The following is an 18,695-nucleotide window of genomic DNA, read 5'->3' as shown; positions in this document are numbered from 1 at the left end:
AGAGAGAGAGAGAGAGAAGGAGAGATCCAACTTGGAAGAAACCCACTTCTGGAGAAGCCTGCATATATTTTAATAGAAAAGTTTATTTATTCAAAGAACCATCATTGTTCTGTGGTGTTTTCCTGAGTCCTTGTTTGCATTGTGGGTTACCCTGGCTCTGATCTGTTTCAACGCTCACCTGTTCTCTGGGAATTTTATTGGATAGTCACACACCACTGCCCCGAAGAACTCCCGCTGTCCCTGAGACCGAACCTGGTTGTAAAGGTGTCCTTTAGCTGCCGTATTAGTTAAGGGCAGACCGACGGCTGGAGCTGACAAGACCAGCATCTCAGTGCCAACACGACAGAACTGTGTTCCTTGATCACATCATGGCTCAGCAGGCAGGTCTTCCTCCTGCAGGTGACTCAGGGACCCAGGCTCCTTCCATTTTTTTTGGCACCACCATCTCTGTAGGGGGTTGGGGCGTGGGAGGGGAGGAGACGGAGTGAATTGCAGGGGCGAGGGGCCAGGGTGTGAAGTCTTATTTTAGCTTACCTCCCACTTGCCAGAAGCAACTGCAAGTGGCTGGGAGATGTGGCCCCAATGTGCGCTGTTACGTTTGCAAATCACAGTAAACCCAGGAAGCAGGGGGGGGGGGGTGTCTGCAGAGTAACACATAAGCATCTGGGGAACCTGGAAAGAAGTTGTCACTCTGGCGTCAGCGCCAAAGAAAAGCCTCACCAGGCAAGGCTGACTGTCTGGTCATCCGCTGGGCCCGGGGCCGAGGGGTGGGTGTTCTGTGAGCGTGTGCTGACGGCAGGAATGCGTGTGCATCACTGGTGTTCTTTAATGTGGCTCCGTGGTCTTTCACACTTGATTGTGGCAGGACAGCCTCTCCTGGACCTTCCAGAAGAAACTCGCCGTCCTTCACTCGGGCCTCCATGGGATGCTTTGTGTGTTTCTGTCGTGGCATCTGCAACACTTTGTTGCCCGTGGTTTCACTTCTGATTTCCCTATGAGGATGCTAACTCCTTAAAGCTAGGACCCGGTCTCATCCTTCTTCATACCTCGGTCCCGCCTATACAGTCCCTGGCATAGGATGTTAAGTAAAATTACTTTCTTCGAGGGTTAGAAACGTAATATTTCTAGCATTGAAAACGACCCTCTTTATTAAACACATTACCTAAAATGAAGCTATTCTATTCTATTTTAGGTCATCAATGGGAACTATGAATGAGAAGCAGCATGAAGTGGGGGAAAGGGATATTTTGGCTAGACAGAGCTAGGTGGGTATCCCCAGTGGTTATTACAATTTACTTAACCTAACTGCTTCTCCATTTCTTCTTCTGCTAAATGGCTACCCGTAAGAAATTAAGAGAATATGCATATAAAGAGTTTATCGCATTAGGAGAAAAAAAACACACCCACCATGTCTCTCCTGGAAGTCAGGTGTAAATGCTTAAAAGAAAAACCAGGCCTCTGTTTAAAGCTCTGGGCAGCTTTAATTTGATTATTAAATTTCATGCCCTGGCAGAGGCATGCTCACAGCACCTGCCCTTTTACCGAAAGGGGAAGTAGCTTTGGGTTTCAGCCTAGAGCCCCGAGAAGCATGGACACACAGCCTCAATGGTAAGCGCTTGGCTGCGTAGACGGGAGGAAATGCTCTCTGACAAATGAGGGGCTGGGCTGCCCTGGGAGGCGGCAGTTCCACACCCTGGAAGTGCTCAGTGGGAAAGAATCAGCCATCTGCCAGGGGTGTGATTTGAGTAGGAGGGTAGGCTAGCTTGGAATTTCTCATCAAGGAAGAGGCACCGAGTCTTAGAATAGACTGTTTTTTTGGTTTTTTTTTTTGTGTGTGTGTGTGTGTGTTTGTCCTTTCAAAAACAGCAATGAAACTCTGATTCCATAACACATTTTTAAAAATCAGTACATAGCACCATTTGTGCTTCTAGTGCCTACTATATTGCAAGTGGTGAAGAGCTCTTTCATTGGTTGGTGGATTCATTCATTCACCATGACTAGGTAAACAAACATTTGTACAACGTCTGGCTGACTGAATGGGTGATTTCCTTATTAACACCCTCACTTTTCCCACATGCTGCCACTATGACTTGTTGTTTTCCACATCCCTAATGGGTCTAGTGACCCTGTCCTGGACAACCTTCAGTTCGTTCCGGTCCCTCCTAGAATGCAACTCCCAGAGCTAAGCATTGAAGGGAGTGACCCCAGGATCAGGCCTGGGGATGAGCATCAGTTGAAATGGAGCACAAAGTCCTGCTGTTCTGGAAGGCCAGGCACCAGCCATGGCCTGGCTTAAGTTTCCTTCAAATGCATCCACACGGGGCTGTTAGGGAACCAGGGGCAGACGTTGGCCGTTTTTGCACGCGTTGTGTTTTTGTTTCTTTATAACCCCTTTGGCCAGCGTGGGTGTTGTGTTGAGTCCTAGGTGTGGCCTCTGGATGCTGAGCTCGTGCCAAGCACCAGAGCAGCGATCTGTGAGCTAGGAAACGAGCCAGCTCATTTGAAGCGCAGCATTGCATCAGACGTTTCCTGAGGCGGAGAGGAAGGCCTCCTTGCTAGAAAGCAGGGAGGATTTTGGCTCTGAGAGATTGGATTCAGTAACCTGAACTCGTTGGCTAAGGCCCAAGCCTCTCGCAAGCAGCTATCATATGGTCTGCAAAAAAAAATCCCGATCCGGGGCCTCCAGCCCCCGCTCTCCCTGCTGTCACCGCGGCCTGCTTTCAGAAAGGCACGCCTTCGGAGGGGCAGGGACAGCTTTTAGAAAAAGAGAGACCCTATAAAATCCGGTTAAACGTTTTATAAGAGGTTAGATAGGTTTTTATAAGAGATTTTTGAACTCTTACTAACTTTTGTCATTTTAAATTTAGGGCAGTTAGGTAGGGGCGAGGCCGACTTTGTAGTGGAAAATGGTAACACCTGAATTAGCATTCTGTCCAAAAAAATAAATAAATAAAATGCTGTCCTCTATCACTTTCTTTCCCTTTCAAGTTGAATAAAATCATATAATGTGCAGTGCTGGCTATGTTGGTGTTAACTATTCAATTTGTAAATCGACCCTCATGGTAGTTTTTCTGTTAACTTCAGAAACTGGCTCTGCACTCTGTAGACGGTTAGGAGCCCCGTGGGCCAGTGTCTCTGTGTTCAGTAAAAACAGTACGGAGATGACTTTTAAAAACTAACCCCTAATACACAGGCCCCAACAGCCTCCCCTCTGAATGCTTATCATTGAGTCCTGGGGTGGAAATTAAGCTGCTGAGAGTAGCCTGAGGATCCGAGAAAGAACAAGGTACAATAACCCCGCCTTTGGGGGGTTATTACATGTGATACTCTTCACACCCTCACAATACAGAGCTGTTTTTAGGTTTTTCAAAAAAGTTTATTGACTGAGACTCAGGAGAGAGGAGTTCCAAAGTCAAGATTAAAACCCAAGTCTTTGGACAGACCGATGCTTCCTCACCACCCGCTCACAAATTGAGGGGTGCAGTGTGCCCGGGCAGGGGCAGGGATGGACAGAGAGCTTGAGGAACGAGACCCGGAGAAGTGCCGGAGTGTGACCCTCCTGTCATCTAAACTCCGCGTCCTCCGTCTCAAGTCTGGACACTTCATCTCCTCTTTTGGGAAAAGCGATCTGGTACTATTTGATCGCTCCCCGCAGGGGTGCTGGAGAGAAACATGAAATATTTATGCCGTGCTTTAAGTTTCAGGGGAAGGGATGTTCCCGCCTACGGAAATTGGAAATGGATTCCGGCACACCCAGGCGTCTTATCGGCTCATCCGAGGTGGCACACTTCCCTCCGGACCCGTCTGTGTGTGAAGAATCTACAGATGCCACACCTGCATGTGCCACCCTTCTTTAGCGGAGTGTGTACCTGAGCAAGGAGTGATGCATTCTGCACGGGCCCAAGAAGGGAAAGAGAGGGGCGAGGTGAGAAGAGGCGGTGGTGCAGGGAGGAAGGGAGGCGAGTGTAACTGACAAGCCTGGGAGCCCGAGCTGCTAACCCGCAGGCCGTGGGCGCCCCTGCGGTCCCCCCTGTGAGAGGAACCTGAGCCTCGCTGGCCAGGACGCGCCGAGAACTGCGCCAAGCTCTGCTGCGGCCAGGTCCGCTCAGTGACAAGGCGGTGGGGTGCAGAGCTGTTCACTTGGCACCCGTCACCATCCCCAAGGTCACTGGTAAAATATTAAGCTGATCCTATGCTCGTGGCTCCGTGAAGATGATCAGGAATGGAGGGAGGCCAGGGCGAGGGGCACCGATCCGATAGGCAGAGAGGGGCAAAGCCTGGCCAAGCGCACGCTACGGGCCACACGGCCACGAGGACGCAGCCGGCTTGCGTTTCCTCTCCGCTCCAAAGGTTTTCCTTTGCTCACCATCAGCTCTTATTCCTCAGGGACCCAAAGGGACAGGCTCCACCGTGCCATCAGGGTCCATTTGGACCGCGTTCATGGCACAATACACCATCATGTACTGGAATTACACAAACTCTAAAGAGTGGGATAAAATGTTACTGGTTACACTGACGAAAATGAAACTGACAACAACAACAACAAAATCCCAGAAAGCAAGAAGAAATCTCTGTTGATATTCACAGTGACACTTGACAATTAAAAAAAAAAAAGGTGGCAGCCAATGTCCTAGCGTGCTGCAGTTCATTGCCATCTTTTCAGAAACTCCCAGCTGTTTGGGGAAAGTGCGGTTCTCACATCCGATGTAGTTCTCACAGAAATCGCTCCCCATGTGTGAAAAAAACAATGCAGAGAATAGGCACCAAGCTTGCTCAGACCGCTGCGGAGTCTGAAGAGTCAGACTCCCGACTCTTCGAATCAGATCTGGTTTGTGGGACAAGAACCTGGCTGGCGACCTTAGTCCAAGAGGGCCGAGGAAGACACACTCGGCTGTTAATACGGAAGAAAACCATCAAGAACTAGAACAATTAGGAATTGAATATTTTTTTCTACTCTACTTTGAAGCTGAATTCCAGCTTTTCGTATTTGGAAAAGATTAGGTGGCTGATCTCTGGGTAGAACCTCTCTCTCTTGCCCGGTCCAGCCTCCCTGCTCCTGATCCCATAGCTCAGTGTTGGGGTGCGGGTATCGCTGGTTCAATTTTCTTGAAGTAGAATCACCATTTCTTTACGTGGGGCCATGCCTCCTTCGAACAATGAGGTATAATTTTAGACTCACAATGCCTTTCCTTCCTGGGCTATGGGCTTGATCAATTGTGTGAGCAGGAAACAATTCAACTTTCTGATAAAAATCATACACAGACAAAAATCATTGCACTTGAAAACAGCAACAAAAAAACTCAGCCCAACCAGAGATGGGCCAGCAGGACTGTCGGGAAGGGGCTGTGCTCCCTGCCCTGGGCGGAGCGCCTGGACCTCGGGGTGTTCCGTTGAATTTGGTTTGTTATTAAATGTCCAGAAGTGAAAGAGTCCAAAAGACACTGTAGGCTCTTTAAGGCTAAGTCTTCCCGGTGCTTCTACGAGATCCACGATCTCCTTGGCCACCTATTACAAAGCAGGGGCTCCTCTTAGCAAAGTGGCTAGCAGGGCCCCCCAAAACTCTGGAAGCAAGGGAGGATGGGCGCACACCGTGTCCTGTCCTGTGAATGAGAGAGAGAGAGAGAAACAGTAAGCAGGCTGGGAGGGCAAAGCTGCCCACCCACAGCCCTGTGGCCGGAAGTACAGCCCCTTCCTCTGACGCCCCCGCTCGCTCTCATTACATTCACCCCGCAGCCCGGGCAGACGTGGGCTATCTGTGCAGCTTTCTCTGTGTAATTCCTACTTTCTGTGGATCGGAGCCTCTTTCCCTCTACCTGCAAACTTGTCTCTATCTCTCTCTTTCCATATTCTTTTTTTAAAAAATGTATTTTTATTGATTTCAGAGAGGAAGAAAGTGGGAGAGAGAGATAGAAACATCAATGATGAGAGAGAATCATTGATCGGCTGCCTCCTGCATGCCCCCCATTGAGCATCAAGCCCGCAACCCATGTGCCCTGACCAGGAATCGAACCGTGACCTCCTAGTTCATAGGTTGACGCTCAACCACTGAGCCACAATGGCCGGGCTCTCTTTCCTTATTCTTTATCCTTCCTGCCTCCTTGTGCTTTCTGTCTCTTTCTTGATGGATATAAAGGCACGAAGCTAGTCCAATCCTACTGCTCAGTGGTCCATATACTACTTCTTCCACATTTCTCCCACAATGCACCCTGTCCTCTCCCACCCAGTCCATGGTCCTGCCCCCTTAGTACATTCAGACACAGTCCACACTCTGCTTACTGAGTTGAATGGGCAGATTACTTGTTACTTGAGCCAATAATTACTTACACAACTAAAATCTGACCTTCTGGTCAAAATTTGAGCACATGACATTGACTATGTTACTAATGTATTCAGGACGTTCTCAGGTAAGTGCTTACAATGGGTAAGATCAAGGTGTTTCTAGACCCTGCTATCCTGAACTACTGTCAATATTTTCTTCTTTGGGGTGTTCACTCCAGCTCATGTCTTCTTTGTAGTCCTTTTATGACCCTTTTGTAATCAATAAACTACTTGCACAAAATGTCTACATAAATAGGGTGGATGATAATATCCTGATGTTACAGGCGCAGAGCCAAAATCAGAGTAATTTAAGGCCCAGGGTGGAAGGGATGGAGGTCAAAGGGTCATGAGCTGCCGAAGTGTCTTCATGCCACACCCACCGACCAAGGCCCCCTGAAGCGCTAAGATCTGCTACGGTACCTGCCTCTCGGCGCCCACCTCCCCTGACCACCTCTGTGGGGCCGGAGTCAGACCAGTGGCTGCTGCCGCCTCTCGCTGTAGCCCCTCATGTCCCTCCCTCGAAGGGCACTTCCCTACTTACCGCTCCGGATTCTGACTAGGACTTGCTGACATTCTCGTAGATGACGTCACTGATGCAGAACTGCTGCTTCTTCTTCGTCCATATCAGCTGCACACACTGATGGATGAAAATGTACTGCTCCTGCAGCAGAAGCCAGGCCATGTGTCAGAGCAAGATGCTTTTTGTACAAATATGTGCAAAGATAGTATGTTGATACTATGACAGTGTTAAATATTATGATCTGATGTCGAAAGAACACATTTTTATTAGGTAGGAGACAGTTTTGTAACTAGAAAATCCAAGAGGATCAACTGAAAACATATTTTGAATAATAATAGAGCTAAAGGGAATAAATATTCAATGTATATATGATAGATTATTTTGAAAAAAAAGTCTATCACCTCAATATACCAAAATAAATTCCAAGAAGTTTAATAAATTAAACTTATAAAAATATAAGTTTAGTAAAGGAAAATAATGGTTAATTCCTCTCTGATTACTTTATGAAAGGGTTTTCTAAACTTCAAAGCCATGGAATAAATTAGAAATAAAAATTTCAACCTACTGTATGCTTTCTTTTAAAAGTGAAAAGAATAATATAAAGGGAAAACTAGAAACTGGAAGGAAAGTATTTTCTAGAATTATTACAATGTTTATGCCTTTATTTTTGTTTAAAATTCATCCAAAGCAGTAACACACACTTACTGGACAAATATATAAATAAAATACATTGACCACCAAACCAAATATTCTTGGAAGGCGTGGACTATGTGTTTTTTACTTCTAATGCCTATTAAATGTTTTTGAAGGAAACTGATGAAATATTAAAACATAAGCAAAAAATGGCCAAGTAATAAAAATGTAAATTAAAAAAAACAACAATTGTCTTTCATCTATAAACTGACCAAAGCTAAAGAAAAAAGTAATAATGATGACAAGTTTGTTGAAGAAGTCATTTTTAGGTATTGTTAGTGTAGGTATAATTTATAAAGTGCTAAAAATTTCATTGTGAACACAGATAATAGTAATAAAGTGGAAAAGAATCCAATTTAATATCCTGTACAAAGAAGAATGGTTTAAGTAATCAATGGTATATCTATAATAAAACATCCAGTCTTTAAAATGAAATTTATAAAATTTTGGGCAATTTGAAATAATACACATAGGAAAATATTAAGTGAAAAAGCAGAATTTAAAATGAGCATATGGACACTTAGGCGGGATGAAATATGCTGAAATATTGAGAGTAGCTGTCTTTGTAACATAAAATCAAGGTAACATCGTGATCTTCCTCCTTTTTCTTTATTTCCCAGACTGTCTCCATACGGAATACCATTAGAAATAACCTTTCCATAAGAACCAGTCAAGATGTCCACAGGATCTTGAGCATTTTGTATGACAACTTTATACAAAGGGTAAGGTTAAGACTTCGAACCTCACTGGGTTGATGCTTCAGCCTCCCTGTATTTTTCAACGAGATTGGGAGAAAATATGGACCCTTATTTAGTGATAGTATCTCATCAGTAACTGAGCTACCCCTCACTTCTTATTGCATATCACTCCATTGCTTCTAGGGCTGTGTTAGCACTGGGCATAATAAGGCAGAGACCTGGTCACCTGGTTTCTCAACCCAGAACTAATCAGTGGCCAAACTTTGCCTCAAAAAAAAAAAAAAAAAAAGTAGCCAGACCACTGGAAAAGTAAATAAAGACTCTTTATGGGCAGGTCCCTGAGGTCCCTGAGAAATCTAAGCTCCAATCAGGACAGGCTACAAAGCAAAGCCCTACCTGACCTCCAGCGAAAGCCCAGTAGAGGAAAATCGAACAAAGCATTTGATAAAAATAGAAGAGAGCCCCAGGGAGGCGCATGTCCTCCACACGTGGCGCTTCGCAGTTGGGAGCACTTAACTCGATTTGTCATTTCACAGAATGTGAACCTTGTCACTCACAGTTTACAGATGAGGAATGGCGCTTGAGAGGCAGAGCGAGTTGTGCAATGGCCATGCGGGACCCAGGCCTTCTCCAGGGGGCTGGCCTGACAACCCTCCTCTCTTTACCCTTTGCTGCTCTGTGGAGCGGCCATGGGAGGGGGTGGCGGGTGGGGGGAGGGTGGTCAGGTGAGACAGGGGAAGAGGGCTTGTTAAAAATAGCCCACGCCACAGGTTGTGTGCATCTGAGGACATGACCCACATAATCAGTTACTTCTACTCTTTGTATTTATTTGTTTTTCGGGGAGAGGACGGCATCTCACTCCCAGCCCGACTGGGGCTATGCACCTTCTGCTTTTGTGGGGGGACTGGAAGTACTTAATGTTATTTTAGAAGGGGGGTGGGTGATAGAATCCAGGTGATGGGAAGTAACGGGCCCCAGGAAGAAGCCTGGTACACAATATATGCGGGTGGTCGATAGACATACACAGAGCCAGAAATCAGCCGGGGATGACCCCGGCCTCTTGAAAATCGTTAGTGTCACAGGGTGCCCTGGGATGAGAAAGCTGTAGAAAATTGTGTTCCACTCTGCTCTTGACTTATTCACAGCAGCAAAGTAGAAGGCAGCAGGACTGGGGTGAGAATGGGGTCAAGGAGGATGTTAGGAAAATCCTAACATTCAAAACACAGGTTGCATCGCAAAGAGGGCAGCACCGAGGAACAACAAAGGGAAATGGACAAGATGTGGCAACATAAATAAGTAGCTGAACTAGAGAAGACCCGATGCAAAATCCCGAGGGAACTCAAGAACGAAGCTGAAGCAGTTGGGGAAAATAAGTAACCCGTGGTGACCTCGCCTCTTCTGCTGACTTTGCATTTTCCCACCAGAGTTCAGGGAAGGGATATCGTCCTTAAAAAAGACTGCTTCCCTAGAGATGGCAACTTAAAATGCTGCTGTAAACAAAGAAGCCAAACATCCAAAGTTTGGGGCAAGAAAGTTCTGGGGGAGAAAAACAACATTTTCTCAGCCTTGCGGAGAGGCACATGGCCGCCCTCAGGTTGCGCGATTCCCACACCTGGAGAAAGATCCTGGCGTGGAATCAGATGGAGGGTCTGACCGGGGAAGGTAGTATTTAAAAAGGGATTAGGGTTCTGTACTGGGAAAGTCAAAAGCAAACAGGCTATAATCAAAGTCCATAAAGTTCTAAAAGCTATAAATTAGGTCACTGTGGCAGACAACGGATCAAATCCAAAATACTTAAAATAAGGAGCAGCCCTTTGAAGCTGGGGATTAATACACACATGGGGAGTTTTAATCACGTATTAGGACATAAATGTATGGAAGTGAAAGGCAAAAATATGGTCCGATCCATGAAGCACTGTTTACTCACTAGGTAGTAAGGCTTCTCTGGGAAACCAGGGCACTTTAAACAAGGCCACGTTCATGTCCCCACAGCAGTAAAATCCAAGGCAGCAGGGTTGGGGCGGGAGTGGGCTAAGGAAGTGAGGGCACACGCATGAGTACTTCCTCATCACGCGTGAGAGCTGAATGTGAATGGGTTGCTTTTCCTCAGTGGCATGATCCTGCTTTGGCTCAGAAAGAAACACACTGGAACGGCTGTGCCAAGCCTTGCTCAGATGGGAGTGGGGATGCAGGAGAGAAGTCAAAGGGATGGTGAAGGAGACCGCCCCCCCCTCTCCCCTCAAGCCTTGAGACCTAAGACATTACTGCAGGCTTTTGAGTTATACTGACATCTAGTGGTGATTCGCATGAAAAGCACGAGGAAGACCAAGGCGGCATTCGATCCCTTGGAACTTGAGTGAGAAGTCTGGCCAGGATGTGTTCTACTCTGTTCCACCCACACAAACGCCTTCAAAAAAAAAAGAGATGACTCTACACCTGAAGCTGAGAAGCTTCGGGGAGGGCTGGGTGACTAGGACTATGAACAAGCGTGCTTTTTGAGGCCCACGCAGGTGCACACCCACTGTGGCTGTGAGGTGGTGTGCGGCTGTCTGCTGGCCCCAGGCTGCCACTCGAGCCCCTGTGCATTCCCAGGCTTCCAGGAGGAGGGGACCTGGAGGGAGGGGGAGGGGACGGAGGGATGGATGTTTCTAGGGATGCTGCCATGTTGTTACAATGCTAAAGCCATTCATTTAGGTCAAGGGAATTGGAAGTGTTGGTAGGTTGGGGATCCTTAAAACCATAAGGGGCACAGAAAGTGTGAGTCCAACCCCTGATCATTATCTAAAGTGAATTGGGGCAGAGACTCACACGGTGGACAAACTAGTGACCAACTTTTGAATCAAATGTAGCATTGCAAATACAGGTGAAATCACATCAGTCCCACAGTGTCCACTCGGTGGCATTTCCCCCGATTGGCTGCCCTGAACTCTCACTCTGTTCAAAGAGGTTTTAGTCCATGATGGATAGATCCGTGTGCTCTCAATTATAAAGGGCACATGACACCAATAAAAGCGCAAGCACTGCACACTGAACGGATTTTAGAAACGAATGTCTATTTCTCCTGTACCTTGAAGCAGTTCGAATGTGCACAATAAGAAACTGGAAATAGCAGATGCAAGATTGAAACAGGAGATGAAATAACGGGAAGTTTTTTTTTTCAGTCAAGGTCAAATTTATAGGTACCGATTGATTACATCCCTACCTCTGTCTGTACCATGGACATCCGGTATGACCTCATTTCTGACACCAGCCCTAAGATGTCCACAAACTCGTGCTCCCGAATGTGCTGCAAGAGCCTGTCCAGGGCGATGAACGTTCCCGTCCGGCCGACGCCAGCGCTGCAAGAGTGCAGACAGCACGTTACTCACACGGTGCTTCCACACGGGGGGAAAGAAATTGGCGATGAAAAACCAAAACAGGTAGCACCATCGAGAAAAAAAGGAAGACTAAACTCCTGAGAATATTTTCCACTTAATGTTAACCATGCAGTTGTGGTTGGTGTGTCTTCTAATATCACATTTGACTATCACTGCTACTGCTCTTAAAGAGGCATGGGTCTGGCCCGGCCAGAGTGGCTCAGTTGGTTGAGCATCATCCTCTCCATCAAAAGGTTGCCGGTTCAGTTCTTCATCAGGGCATATACCTGGGTTTCGGGTTCGATCCCTGGTTGGGGCACGTATGGAAAGCAACCACTCAATATTTCTCATCTCTCTCTCTCTCTCTCTCTCTCTCTCTCTCTCTCTCTCTCTTTTCCCCTCTTCTTTCCTCTCTCTTTAAGAATGTCCTTGGGTGAGGATTAAGAAAAAAAGAGGTATGGGTCTGCACTAGTCTGAGCCAAACCTCTCTCTCCTCTACCTGGAGCTCTCTGCTTCCTGAGAAAGGTAAGAAGTGCCATGGACCTGGAGAGAGAGTTGGTTCCTTCCCTCGGGGAGCTAGCCACATAAACAATTTCAGTCTTCTGAGTAGCCTCAGAGTTAAACCTCACACCCAGCTCAGAAGTCTAGCTGATATGCCCACTTCTTAGCTCCAGCTCTGGGGCCAGACCAATTTGTGTGCCTTCAACCCTGGGTTGAGTTCACCATTCCAGACCTTCCTTACAGCACATCTCCCTTCCAGTGAGTTCTAGGCCTGCTTCCATCCCTCAGTAATCTTGTAGGTAGTTGCCTCAAAATCAAATTTAATATTTGGACCCCATTCATTACAGCCCCCGAGTCCTAGTGCCCAGAGAGAGTAGAGGGAAGTGGAGTGATTTGTGCTGACCAATTGCCCAGCACAGTTGTACATGTTAAGTCAGCCCTTCTTTTCTTCCAGTCATGCAGACGGTAGGGCCAAGTGTTTCCAAACTCTGAATTATCATATATGAGAAAAGAGGAAGCCAAAATTGATTTCTACACAGAACTTGCTGGGAGAGAAATCCAACAATAAAAGCCTGTAGCTTAGAGCCCTAGTTTGCTTTTTGTACTGGACAACCCTTCTCACCCAGGACTTATCTCATGTTCTGCTCCTGGGTGAACACCTGTAAAGTCACATCCAGAACTGTTCCTGCTACCTGCTGTGAAAGGAATCGTGAGTTTGAACACATGGTTGAGCAGCTTCATTTTCGGCTCATGGAAGGAACCATTGTGAGACCAGATCATTTTCATCTGGTGAAGCAAAGTTTTTAACCTGTTAATGCCTGTGAATGCCTATGGTGGACTGATAGCGAGGGTCCTCTCCCTGATCAGAAACTTGATAGCTTTTCTGTCCAGGGAGACACATATTCCTCTCTCTCTCTCTCTCTCTCTCTCTCTATCTCTATCTCTATCTCTATCTCTATCTCTCTCTTACACACACACACACACACACACACACACACACACACACACACACCCTACTCATTCTATTTCACAGAGGCCCAGGTGCTAGGTAGGTCCAGGATTATAGATCTACTAGAGGGTCAGTGCACGAATTCGTGCACAGATGGGGTCCAGCCGGCCTGCCCTGATCAGGGCCGATCAGGCCAGGATGGCCAGGGAGAGGGGACATGGACCTTTGGCCAGCCAGCCCCACCCTCAACCGGGTGGGGGGGCATCGAGGGTGGGGCTGGCCAGGGGGAGGGGCCGTGGGTGGTTGGTGGGCTGGCCCCACCTCCTGGTCAAACTCCCGGTAGAACTCCTGGTCGAGGGGACAATTTGCATATTAGCTTTTTATTATATAGGATTTGCTTAGGTTGACGTGGCTGCCAGTGCTTCCTCTAACATCTTTATCTTACTTCTCTGATATACAATATGAGCATATTTATAGGCCCTGCTCTTCAGAGATTGCATAAAAATTTTACAACATGTCACACCAATGGATTTTGGTGAAGCTTCACTCACTTGGTAGGAATAAAGCTTAAGTTCAAAGATAACTCTTCTCATAAGGAATTAGCAGGGTCCTCGAGTTTTGCTAATACAGTAGGTCATAAAGATCCCTTTCATTTGAACTATCTGGAAATTTAAAGGCAATCTTGAAAAGCAATCATAGCAACTCTGTTTATCTCAATGAGCTGAACGTTCTCATTTCTCCTTTCCCTCACCTGGCTTTTATGTCTGTTTATATTATTCTGGGCTGTGGTTAGCTATTTTTAACTTGACCTTGCATTTGGCCATGTTATAAACCACTCAGAGTCCTTGATAGGATCAGGTAAGACCATGCAGTGCTTAAAGTCATGGCTGTGGAGAATGCCTGAACCATAACTCCTCCAGGTTCGAGTTGCATAAACTTGTGTGAACCCCTTAACCTCTCTACTCCTCAGCTTTTTTTATTCTAAAAGGAGAATAATAATATCTATCTTAGGGGATATAAGATGGCCATATTATAAGTAAATAATGTGTCTAGGGAGACCTGAGTTAATCATAAAATTTTTTTAAAAATAGTAATTCATTTTATTAATTCAATCTGATCAGGAGTTAATGGACTGGTGGACTTTTTTCTTTCTTCCTTTTTTTATTTTAGTTTTGTTAAGCATTCTGTTATTTATTTATTTTTTTTTAAAAAAATTTATTATTGAAAATATTACAACTGTCCCCTTTTTCCTCTCATTGACTCCTGCTAGTGCCCCCCTCCCCACCCCTAGTCTTCACCACCCTATTGTCTGTGTCCATAGGTAATGCATAAATGCATATAAATTATTTGGTTAATCTTCTCCTCCCTCTTGGCCCCCCACACCCGCCCTGAGATTCGTCAGTCTGTTTCATGCTTTTATGTCTCTGGAATATTTTGTTCATCAGTTTATGTTGTTCATTAGATTCCACAGATGAGTGAGATCATGTGATACTTGTCTTTCTCTGACTGACTTATTTCCCTTAAACAAAACCAAGTTCAGTTCGTGGTGCTTAACAGAAACTGCGCTTGATGACGTTACCTGCAGTGCACGATCATGGGGCCTCTGCTCTTGGTAGCTTGCTGTCGGACCACGTGCACAAACTGCAGGATGCTTTCTGCAGCATTGGCTGTGGGCACACCGTGATCAGGCCACGCAGTGTAGTTAAAATGTGTCACGTCCTGCATCTCGTCAGCCTTTAGGAGAAAAAGGCAAAGCGAGGATTAATCTCTCAGCCCCGTGGCAGGATGGCCCAGGCCGCCACTGCAGCTCACGGGTGAATGGTATGGGAAGGTAAAGCCACATTCCACGCCCGGTCTGAATACTTCCCTTTCCAGATCTGAGCGTTGTGTCTGGCACAAAGCAGGACCTGGAAAAAACATACTAATGTTTAAAGCCCCAAATAGTAGGATAAATGGGCTAATCCAGGCCTTTGCAGAGATAAGAGTTTAAACAGATTAGGGTTTGCATCCTAGCAATTTATCAATTGCATCGGCTTTGGCCAATGAATTAAACACTGTGGAAGTTGCTCTTGGTGCCCCTTGCGTTGCCCTTCCCAGCACAGAGCTGTACCCCTCTCAGAGTTGTCCCCCACCCAGGGGAGCTGCCTTTCTGAAAAATGCCCAAGACCTTGTGTTCTCCTGCTCCAGGCATTCCGCAGCTAACCAGTGGCTGATAACGGGGTACAAAAAGCCAGCCCCATTATGGCAGGTGGGACAACTAAGTCTACAGTGCCATTCATACCCCAACACCCTCCCAGGGACCTCGCTGATGCTAGACTTCAGCTGAACTCATAGCTGTGTGAGCCTTCTTCCTTGTTCTGTCCTATCCTGCATTCCTTATTCCCGAAATCACCTATTTAACCATCCCCGTCTTGGTTTCTGATACTAGTAGGCTTGACCCAAGGCAAACTCACCAACACCAGTGTTCTCATATCTAAAAAGGGTCTTCTCAGCCCTAACCGGTTTGGCTCAGTGGCTAGAGCGTTGGCCTGTGGACTCAAGGGTCCCAGGTTCGATTCCAGTCAAGGCCATGTACCTTGGTTGCAGGCACATACCCAGTAGGGAGTGTGCAGGAGGCAGCTGATTGATGTTTCTCTCTCATCGATGTTTCTAGCTCTCTATCCCTCTCCCTTCCTTTTTGTAAAAAAAAAATCAATAAAATATATTAAACAAAATAAAAAGATAAAAAGGGTCTTTTCAGATGTTGCAGGATAACCTCACCTGTAACAAGGCTGTTGTGGGGATGCAGCGTGCTCGTTTGTGAAGGACGGTACCTGTGAGCTATTGTTATCATCACCACTTCTACATCATTCCTGCCACTCACTGCAGCAGCCCAGGGCAGTTAGATGGTTGGTTCTGGGAATCCTGGTGCAGGGGTATGTTTTGTATATTTGTCCTGTTCAGATTAACCCATAGGTCAACTCTACAGGTGTGGACAAAAGTAGGTTTACGGTGCCATTGTGACATTCTTTGGAGTTAATAGAGCTATTGTAATAATCATCACCTGCACGTCTTTTTCCATATGAACAACTGTAGACCTACTTTTGCCCACCCCTGTATTGTTCCCTCTGAACTGATCAAATGTCGATTAGTATGTGGATCCTTCAAAAGTCACTTTTTTTAGTCCTCACTAACTTCTAAGCATAATGATTGATCTTATTATCAGTACTAGCGTTCCCGTTGCAGGAAAAAATCCTGCAATAGGGTTTCCTGCTGCACTCTACCCTGCCCTGCCTGCTCTCCTCCCTTGTCCCCCCGCCCGCCTTCTCCACCAGCCCCCCTGCTTTTCCCTTCTCCCCCGGCCCACCTTCAACACCAGCCCGCCTGCTTTTCCCTTCTCCCCGAGCCCGCCTGCTTTTCCCTTCTCCCCCAGCCCGCCTGCTTTTCCCTTCTCCCCCGGCCCGCCTTCTCTGCCAGCCCACCTGCTTTTCCCTTCTCCCCCGGCCTCGCATCCGCTCCTCCCTTCTCCCCCGGCCCCGCCTCCGCTCCTCCCTTCTCCTCCGGCCCCGCCTCCACTCCTCCCTTCTCCCCTGGCCCCGCCTGCTCAACTTCCTTCTCCCCCGGCCCCGCCTCCGCTCCTCCCTTCTCCTCCCCCCCCCCCTGGCTTGCTTGCTTCTGCGCAGCTTTGCTCCCTTCTGCAGCTCTTGGCTTCTTTCTACGCTGTCTTGATATGCAAATTAGCTGCCATCTTTGTTGGGATAATTTGCATATTCGTCCTGATTGGTTGATGGGCGTGGCTTGGGCATAGCAAAGGTGCGGTCAATTTGCATATTTGTCTATTATTAGATAGTATTCCAAACCCAGGCCTCACAAGAAACGAATTCATTCCCCTTCCCTCAAACTTGGTCAGAGCTTAGCACCCACTGAATGAATGAAAGACTTTATCATCATTTGGAAGAGTTTGGCCTGGCTATGAGTTTGGAGCTAAAGTTTAGGTTCAGGTATTAAAGAGAAATGAATTCTAAAGAGTCAGTGGTCTTGGGCAGAGTAAAATTTGTATAAGTAGAAATAAATGCATAAATGAAGTAGATAAACAAATACATCAGATTTGTGTAAATATAACGAAGTCAGCACTTACTAAACCCTTTGTCCCCTCAGCACCTAAGGCCATACACCCCCAGCTGTACGCAGAGCCTCCTTCCCTGTGGGTTCTTTCCTAGACACATGGAGCCGGAAGTCTGCAAAATGCTGGCTGCCATCGCTGCTGTCTACAATAAGTATGGCAAGAAAGTAACCCAAGCATAATCAAATGTGCATAATTATTCAACACCCTGAGGATTTAAAGATACTCAATCACTAGATATTTTTAGATGCCCAGAAAAGTTCATGGAAATGCTCATTCTTTTCAAATGCTGATGGCAGGCTTAGCACAAAGATTTGAACAGTGTTACATATTACAGTTGATCTGAAAATGTATGCAGCTACCCTAGTACAATAGTCCAGATCCTTCAAAAATAGGAAGCACTTAAATCAGTCTCTAGCAGCAAGGCAGGGGACTTGGTATCAGGGTGATCCCTGCTAGCTGAACAGCAAGGCACACATCAAGGGAGCGAAGGGGTTAGTGCTGTTGTTTTTTTCTCCAAATTCTTACTCAGTTTATGCCAAGTTTGAAGTAGCGGAAAGCGACAATTGTGAGTTATGGTCATTTTCCTCCTTCGGGTTACATCTTATTTAGACTTTCCAGAATTTCTTTTACCCTGATTTCATCACTTATGTAATTTTACCTTGTTGTACTCTAAAAGTTCCCACATTTCAATATGGAGAGGATAAGGACAGCTGTAAACAAAAAATGAGACAAACAGAAAGCTATTCATTACTACTGCACAATATTCTTCAGCAATTTAACCTTCACCGAGGGAGCTTAAAATTTAGATTTTTGTCTGTTTATGGCCCAAAGGGGGCACTCTGGGACCTCATGCTTATAAATACTGTATAAACACCTTACCAGGAAACATTATTGAACATTTTATTTCTATATTCTGAGTCCTTCACATGCTTGTCATTGAAAGGCCATCATTTAAGACCAAGGACAAGAAGCATAGTATTGACTATGCAACCATCTATGTCATTCTTCCCTGTCAAGGGAACAAACCCTATTTTGTGCTCTACAATTTCCCCTCAAGGTGCAAACCTAGGGAAAGATTTGTTCTGTATTAGTCTAATAGTTTCCAATGGCTTTCCCACTGAAATCACCAAGAAAGAAAGCAGAGTTCAAATTGCATTCAGATTGTCCAATATTTTCACTGATGGAAATCTATTGATGCTTTCCAAGTGCTTTATTATTTTTGAAATCATTCATTTATTCACTGTTTTGTTCACCCCACAAAGATGTATTAAGTGGAATTACAAGGATGATTAAAACAGGGTACTTGCTTCCAAAACTCACACTGGGGGAGGCAGACATGAAGCGAGAGAATTGTAATAATCTACAGTGTACTGTGATGGAGGAATAGCCATGAGACTCAGAACAGAGGAGAAAAGGGATAAAGGTCCCTTGAGACAAAGGAAGGTTAACAAAGGAAGTGACATTGGAGTTGAAACTACATAGGAATGTGCTTAGGGAACAGGAGGAGGTGGACATTTCAAAGCAATGGACCAGCATGAAGGACAGTCTGTTAATG

General features: G+C 46.2%; 1 protein-coding gene across 2 annotated transcripts in view; it reads right to left on the bottom strand.

The window, feature by feature from the left end:
- Window positions 1-6,874: 6,874 nt before the first annotated feature.
- The window catches only part of PTPRO (protein tyrosine phosphatase receptor type O), a gene marked incomplete at both ends in the record, with an annotated part of 205,202 nt that continues 193,381 nt past the window's right edge, over window positions 6,875-18,695 (bottom strand). For both annotated transcript variants that reach the window (XM_079773487.1, XM_079773488.1), the window contains 3 exons: window positions 6,875-6,979; window positions 11,432-11,567; window positions 14,615-14,769. In XM_079773487.1, coding sequence (XP_079629613.1) covers window positions 6,875-6,979; window positions 11,432-11,567; window positions 14,615-14,769 — 396 coding nt within the window. The remainder of the gene's footprint in view (window positions 6,980-11,431; window positions 11,568-14,614; window positions 14,770-18,695) is intronic.

This window comes from Cnephaeus nilssonii (assembly GCF_951640355.1).
Source record: "Cnephaeus nilssonii genome assembly, chromosome: 6".
NCBI lineage: Eukaryota > Metazoa > Chordata > Mammalia > Chiroptera > Vespertilionidae > Cnephaeus > Cnephaeus nilssonii.
Note: the sequence above shows the minus strand (reverse complement) of the source record. Positions and strands in the feature narration are given on the sequence as shown.